This window comes from Neodiprion pinetum, chromosome 1, assembly GCF_021155775.2.
Source record: "Neodiprion pinetum isolate iyNeoPine1 chromosome 1, iyNeoPine1.2, whole genome shotgun sequence".
NCBI classification, from domain to species: domain Eukaryota; kingdom Metazoa; phylum Arthropoda; class Insecta; order Hymenoptera; family Diprionidae; genus Neodiprion; species Neodiprion pinetum.
Genome location: NC_060232.1, coordinates 27,761,559 through 27,769,829, shown reverse-complemented (window position 1 = coordinate 27,769,829; position 8,271 = coordinate 27,761,559). Strand labels below are relative to the sequence as shown.

The 8,271-nt window shown below is 37.3% G+C and overlaps 1 protein-coding gene across 2 annotated transcripts; it reads right to left on the bottom strand.

The window, feature by feature from the left end:
* Positions 1 to 4,880: 4,880 nt before the first annotated feature.
* On the bottom strand, positions 4,881 to 7,330 carry LOC124217802 (protein lifeguard 4-like). Of its 2 annotated transcripts, none has more exons than XM_046623867.1 (5): positions 7,132 to 7,330; positions 6,128 to 6,398; positions 5,782 to 5,887; positions 5,528 to 5,679; positions 4,881 to 5,310 (listed from the first exon to the last, which is right to left on the bottom strand). In XM_046623867.1, exons 1-5 carry the CDS (start codon positions 7,313 to 7,315, stop codon positions 5,061 to 5,063), a joined length of 963 nt encoding a protein of 320 aa, XP_046479823.1. In that variant the 5' UTR covers positions 7,316 to 7,330; the 3' UTR covers positions 4,881 to 5,060. The 2 variants fall into 2 exon arrangements, with proteins under 2 accessions (XP_046479823.1, XP_046479830.1); XM_046623874.2 differs by having other exon boundaries at positions 7,007 to 7,254.
* Positions 7,331 to 8,271: the final 941 nt, after the last annotated feature.

Genomic DNA, 8,271 nt, shown 5'->3' with positions numbered 1-8,271 from the left:
CATGTACCACATGGCTCTATACCTGAATGCAGCTTGCAGCCTGCACTACTTAGGCAGGACAAGCACAGAGAATTCCGCGCTGCATTGCAAATCACGAATGAATCAAATTTCGAGTTCGCGTCTCCCTGCAGCATCCCCATCCAGCTCATCTCCACAACTACGTCGAAAGAGATCGGAGTCAGTAGGTATGGTGCCAGTTCCCGTTGGATCATAATTATACCCGAATATACTCGCAGAAGGGTCTCTCAGGCACTCCAAGTTACAAACTCAAATAATTAATAAACGATATCGTTTTCCTGGGAACAATTTACATCTGGGTATATATGTACAGGACTCAGGCGTGATTACTCAGTGCATTTTAAATTGCAAAATCAATAACGATCCAACGTAGTTCCGCAAACAGCAACACAGCACCGGTTTTCCGCCTCTCGGTTGAGCGTATATCGCAATCTGGAAATTCGTGTGTACAATTCGGTCAATAGATGGACCGTGCTCAACGTCAGTGTCAGAAAAGCAGAGATAGTTGAGTGGACTATCGCATTGTCGTATAACTGTATAGAGCTCGTACACTTGTAGATCCACAAGACTATTGTTTAGAGCCTGCGGGAGTTTCGAGAACCGTAAACGTCAATTTCTAAGCATCGTCATGCGACATTAACAAGCATTCAGGCTGTATTTCCGGTTCAGTAAAGAGTTACACTTCCTTGCCCCCTCAACAGGACAGCGTCGAAAAGAATTCGACGATAAGCGCCGCATGGAGAGTTCCACTGCCACAGTCCTAGCTTAGCCGAAAATATCTTCCAAGATTTTCAGGTCAAATAAATCCGAAACGCCAGCTCGGACACAACTTGTACCAGCCGGCAGCAGAGGAAGGAGTAAAGATTATACGAGAAAACAGGTATAAGATAAAGAAGGTCAGAAAGAATGATGGAGCATGATCGAGGAGTGGAAGCTACAAGACGTTTGGGAATTTCATCAAAGCTGTGGCACACTGCGGGTCCGAGAGAGCACCGGGAGCTTTCATTTCTGATGTACACGTATGCGGGTGTAGTCGAGAACGTGACGTAACGAAAACATTAGTCCGAGTCGCCGGAGTTCCCGAGGATCGCGAGACGTGATAACTCGAATTACTGAGTATTCTACTTCGGAATGAGCCACACGTATCTTCAATTCACACCGGCGCCGAAGACGGTCTTGCACCGATACGCTCAGTAAACGGTTCGTTTATAAGCTATATGTTACATATGTGTATATTATATATAAATATATGCGGGAGTGTAAAGGATAGACATAGTCTTTGGTACATTGGTTAAATATTCAAACTTCATCCTGGCGAACAAACCAGGGGCAAATCTTGTGGTCGCATAACAACAATAATAACAAACTATGAGCTCGTTTTCAGACGAAGTGAAACTTTGGAATAGATAACCAACGACGTTATGTACCATGCCAAATATTCACTTGCCGCATGGAAATAAAGCACTCTTAATTGTCGTTTGTCAATATCAATACTGTTTATCTTATATTTTACTTTAAAAGTGAATCTTCAAAAACGATGGATTACGAAATTTTCAAATCCGATAATAATTTGTAAAAAGTACTTTAAAACTAGTACCGGTACAGGTCCAGGTGCTGAAGATTTGTCTGTATACAGGTACTTCGGTACTTTATTTACGTAAGTGCATGGAGAGGATGAAAGAACAGGCTTTACTCAAAACCGCAGGAAAAGAGGGACACGCGAGGGTTTTTCATGAAAAATACAAATGTCAACTGTATTTTTTACTACAAAAATTTAGCAGATTTTAGTCTGCCCACAGTGGTTTGCGATGATCTTTAAGTAAACTATGCATTTTGCGACGTATATTTTACCAAAAAACCTGGTGTGTGCCTCTTTTCCTGCAGTTTTGAGTAGAATCTGCTATTTTATTTTCTCCGTGCGTAAGAGTGATATGAAAAAGTTATACACTTGTACAGTACTCCACTTATACGGCTTATGCAAGTTATCATGTTTAAGAAAATGTAGACATTCGAAAATGTCGTCAGATAATGTATTTCCTGGTAAAGTTAATATTTGCCTTCCAGCACTGAACACACGTTCTACTGGGAAATTTTTACGCAAATAAAGTACCTTACATTTTACCTATAAGTAGGTGCAGATACTCCTGAAGTACAAGGTACTTGCTAAGAAAATTATCTAGATACAGGTATAGGTACTGACAAATGTACCTATGAACAAAAAAGGTACTTGTACCTAGATACTTTACAACACTGATCACTCTTGACTGTACATATAAGCAATATCCGTTTTCCATTGACGGATTAAAAATTCGAAGTCATCTTGAACGCGATTAATGGAGATTTATTGGGTAGTTATACATATGAAGTAAAGATTATATAATTTAAAAAAGTAATAATATAAATGCGCGAACATTGTTTCCCCGGAAAGCTCGACTCGTCTGTGTAGAGAATTTCTTGCGTGTACTTTACTTTTCATTTCGTTAAGTGACGCGGTTCGTCCAACGTCTTATTCCATTTCTTACACCAATATCGTCTTCTTAATCGAGGGTACAATTCCCACGGACTTTCCGCAGAACGGTAGATGACATTAGACGTACCTATATGTACGTACATTTGCAAATATTCTGGAAGTAATTTTAGTCAGATGGAGTAACGCGTTGGAGCGAGTACGCAAAATTGGAAAACGAACTCAAATTATCAAAAGTTTAGCAGCCGTCGCAAATTACATATCCGGTAGCTTTTCTCAGGCGGCTTGTAAAATTGCTATCGGCATTACAATGATATTAAAAAAGAATTATCGAAAATGCGAATGAAAACCATTTGCTACGTGGAGAAAATGTTATTTCGTTTCGTAAGCTCGAACTGTTATAAACTTCTTCTAAGCAATCTGATGTAATATTCAATCGATTCGATATCTGAAGTCTCATCTATGCTCATACACTACATTTGCTGTTGAAATGAATGTCGTGACTCATTCTCGGCCACTTAAAAATGGTCAAGCTTTAGCTCGTAAATCACAGATGACACCATATCAAATAATAATCAATTTACCAATCGTGAAGAATTACTAAATATCTCTGTATTAAGCTAAATGAATAATTAACAAATTACGTAGACGTCTTATCGTAATTTAAACTGAATGCGAAGAGCCCAAAATTATTTACGCGACAAATTACAGAAACGGTTGAACAACTGCAGATACCAGAAACTGAGCTCTGTGTACCCGATTTTCTTTGTATGCCAATACATATCATCATCAAACTGCGAGTCGAAGTTACGCGAATTCATTCTCTTTGACAAATCCAGCCCCACTCAGAACTAATTTATATACGTAAATATCACATATTCTCGATTTAAAATATAGTAAGATATTCCGAGTCACAAAGGTCCATGAACTGGAGGCGCTTAATGAAGTTGTAAACTCTACTTTTACATTTATACGTATCTTTCCGTTGTATGTAGATGAAAGACTGAATTTCGATTCTAATGACCTGATTTCTGTGGACGAGGGCTTTTGAACAAGCTAATTTTGGCTTTCAATACAATGCTCCACAGTATCGTTAATCGTGTAGCTCGTAAACACGCATTAAACACACACCCTAGTTTGTATATTTTCAATAGCCACAGTTAACTTTCGAATAAAGATCAATTGAATACCTGGACACAGAAACAACCCAAGTTAATACGAATCGTCTGTGGATTCTAGAACCTCTGCTTATTTCACACATCGTAAGTCTGCATTCGAACATTTCAATAACAAGTGAAGGCTCCTGTAGAAGTAACACAGATCAATTTCGGTTTCGATCGTGAAAGTATTACATCTACATCGAAAGGGAAATTGTATTACGTAATTAGGTTGCAACATACAAAGGATCGTACTGCGGCTGAACTGATGTGTAATTTACACTTCAAGTTATGGATAGAAATTCCATCGTGCAAACCCGTACATTTGCTATGAATCAGGAGTTGGAAGCGTTTGGATTCTGAAAATTCATGCGGAATTTCTGCCAACTTTAGTGTTTACACGAACACGAAAATAAGTATAGCTCCTTCAATTATTTCAAAATCTGTATTGCAATAAATTGTGAAAATTAGTGTCCGGGAACATAGTTGACATACGTTTTTCCACTTGCGTTACCCCGCATTACACTCTTTCTTTAATTTAACAGGTGATAATTCCTCACAAGCATGAAGGGATATTAGATTAGGTTCAACAAATAACTTTATTTCACGAAATTGAATATACACATTTTATCATGTAACACGGCAAAATATTTGTGTTGATTGCTTACACGTAAGAACGAAATAATACAGAATGGTGAAATGATATAAATCATTCCCCCGTAAAACGTAGTTTAAATGAAACCATAAAAATATGGTTAGAGGGTAAAATATACATAATAATACGATATTATAAAATAACGTTTAAAATATATCAAATGTTTATAAAAAATATATCATTGGCTCTATTACACTGTTAGCCTTGACTGTACAAGGCTGCCTGAAGGTACGTTTGCAAAACAAATTGTTCTAGTTAAAAATGAGTCGTAAGTTTGAAAATTTTCGACAGTACCTAAAAGAATTGCTGATAGCAAAAGTTATGTCCAAACCCGATTTACTGTATCGGTGCGCACATAGCGAAGTAAATTAACGTCGCCATAGAGTGTCATTTTGACAAGTCCTGTCAAAATATGAACGGTAACACGTGCATACTTAACAAATCAACCGATTTATTTAGACATGAGTATTTAAAGTGGCGAAAAAGGAAGAATTTGTGTTGGGTGACAGATTTTGTATTTGATAAATATACCTAAATAACCCTATCAGCTCTACTTTGAATAAAAATTTGTAGTCAAGTTACATACGTAAATACGATACTTTATTCATCTTAAGAAGCTTAACACACGCCAAGTGCGTAAAAAATGGCAAAAAAGTGAGACAAGAAATTTTTACCTTAATTATAACGGAACATTTTATCTTGGCAATCAAGCACTAAATATAATAAGAAATTGGAAAAAGTTTTGAACTCTCATGAGCATTAATTATTGCCTAGAAGCAGCCAAAGCTCTGAGAATATGCACGAATAAATTAATTATATCCATGTACAGATTAATGGTTGCCAAAATATACTCTTCAGGTGACAATGTGCGCATTAAGAGTTGTGTATCAAATATAATGAACATCGAAAACAGCAGAGCACCCCCTATGCTGAGCAGCAACTCAAATCCAGTACTTTGTACGAAAATTTGAAGAATTCCACCAACCAGGAGGGCACACAGACCAGCAAACAATCTGAAAATGAATATTCGCCTGTTAGTTAATCAGAAATACCTAATTCGCTTTTTTATCAATCTTTAGGTGCACAGTTATTAAAAGAATAGAATAACGTAGACATTATAGGAGTAGCTAAAAGCGAATAACTGCGACTCCAGATAGCAAAGTTCACTTCACATACTGATTTGCATGTAATTAATATTTCAAAACAAAACTTGAAGTAAAGTATACTTACCCAAAACCTAAAAACGAAAAGTCTTTTTTTGTTTGAAACGTATAAGCTGTTAATCCAGCAACCACCGTCAACGTGATAAGTAAAGCCTCTAAGACAATTGCTTGGTCGTACATTGTAACAATAACCCCAACTGTGTACGATTGAACCAAAGTCTGCAATCAATAATAAAGTTTATTTTTTATTATGAGCTACTAACTCTTTACTATTTAGACAAAACGTAAAATTCCTGATACTTTTTCATTAATGATACTTACAAATGCACCCAGAAGAATCAAATTCATGGGGTGTTCTCTTCTCTTGAAGATTAACGCCATCATAAATCCGAGGGTCATGAAGAATGACAATCCAACCATCCATTCGCTGAAATATCACCATGATAAGAAGAAAGTGAGTATGAAGTATGTGGTCTAAGAGGGGCAGTAATCATAACTGAAGTGAAAAGGAAGTTCTAACTTATGATAAACATCATGCCGAATTGCTTGGACTTTTTTAATTCTCTAAAATTATTTACTTGTTACAATTTGTATTTGAAAATATGTAATAGCGTAATTTTCACTAACTGATACATGTATAAAGCATCAAAGATGATTGGATCCTTACTTTTGGTGTATGAACAATCTAACAGGCTTGCTCAACATACATATGGCTGCGACAACAATGGTCATGAGCAACTGAACACTCAAGAGACCATAGACTTTACGCAAAAAAGCCATTCGTATTTTAATATTAGCATTTTGCACATTGTTGTTATATGCAAAGTCGTTTTCTATCCCATTCGATGTTTCTTCTTTGCCCCCTCCCTCAATATCCTCTTCCGCGAACATCAGTGGTACGGTAGCCATTTCAAGTTGATTATAAATGCTTGTGATTCCTTGAAAAAACGAAGTAACATAGGTGCTTTGAGAAATTGTGTATTGACCCTGGTCAATAAATGTCAAAACATTGCAACTGATATTTTTAAATACTAGTAATAAATATTCAATAATAATTGGTCGTTTTGCTATCGAATTGAAACCTTGCCATCATCATACATAAGACGATCATGTGGTAGTTTAATCAGATTAAATATAAAAATACAAATTTTGGTGACAGTAAAATTTAAACACATACAGGTAGGAAAACCACTAATGGAAATATCAAAGCAAAAGAATAAATGCATTTTACCAAATTCGTTTCCTCGAATGGATCTTGTGTAACGGAATAACAGATACGACTAAGTGAAGTTTTCACCAAAAATTTCTGACATGGTACCGTTACAATTGTTCAGCATAAAATGTATTTTGCTTTTTCACTCAATAAAGTTATTTCAATTCTAAATTCAGTTTCGACATTTCATTGTTATTATGGAAAACAAGAATAGAATTCTTATCAACTATTTTGTGAAGGTTAGTTACTGGCATAAAAGAAACGTCACACAATACGGAAAAGTTGTGACACCATCTTTATATTTGCAATGATAACAAGTATAATATTGTTTACCTTGATTTAAGAATTTGCAGATATGCCGTAGTGAAATTAAGTATGAACACGTATAACGATTACGGCTCACTCACTTCGATGTGAAACATTAATTTCAATTGCATTCGTGTAATACTTTTTCCTACCTTTGCAATGAAAACGGAATGAATCACGAGGTGTTATCTGGGATTTTTTTGCTTTCTCGCTAATTATTCTGGTGAAATTTAACGTCACCACAACTCCATAAACATATGCATGGAATGAGCAGACCACGGAACAAACACTGCGCATAGAATCGTACCGTTCCCGATGATTTACCATTGGCGCCATCAGATGGCACTAAGGCGAGTAGATTTCTACAGTGGGTCGTTGACTGAAAAATATAAAGACGGATACCCCAGGGTAAATTTTTGTGACCAGTTTTCGGCGGGCAAGTGGGCCCAGGTGGGCCTGGGAGCGTAGGAGGATTCTGCTCTATCGACTCTACTTAACGGGCTCGCACCGACATTCGTAGCAGCCAAAGTAGTGTCGGTATAGAAGCTTCAGATTGAGTCGCTACAAAGTGAGTACGTAAGACTACTTGTCAACTGCGACTTAGAAATGTCGATCAGCTCGATTATCCCTGTGAGAAGACGCGTAATCGTGTCCACCGCCAACCACCCCTACTACCTCCGAGCACCACCAACCACCGTCAACCAACTACTCCCACCTCCGACCACTTTCGTCCTCCTCGTCCACCTCGTCCTCATGGACCACCGCCGATCACTTCCAACTCCCACCAAACACTTCCTACCAGCTCCGATTACCTTCTACTACCTCCTACCATATCCAACTAACTTCTACCACCCCCTACTACCTCCTACCAGCGCCTACCACCTCCTACCATTTCCGAACACCTCCGACCACCTTCATCCTCTTCGTTCCCCTGTTCCTCCATGTATTCTACAACATTATTATTCATATTCAATTCAATTTCTTCATTATTGTAATTTTATTTGGTGTATTAATTGAACAGATCAAGTTATACATTTCGTCTTGTAGAGGGCCCTCACTTTGGGCCGAAATGTTAACAAGTTATTCTACGTTCTTATTATGACCTTCATATCCAAGAATTAATCCCCATTGAACACACAGAGGTCAAAAACTAAGTTGATCATTGATATTCATAATTATTCCAAGAACTTTTCATTTCCTCTCTCGATCGTGAATTTTCGTAGGAATAGAATCGAAACGCTGTTTAAGCTAGTCGCAAGTGAAGTATCTACGTTGGATGAAGAATCAGAATT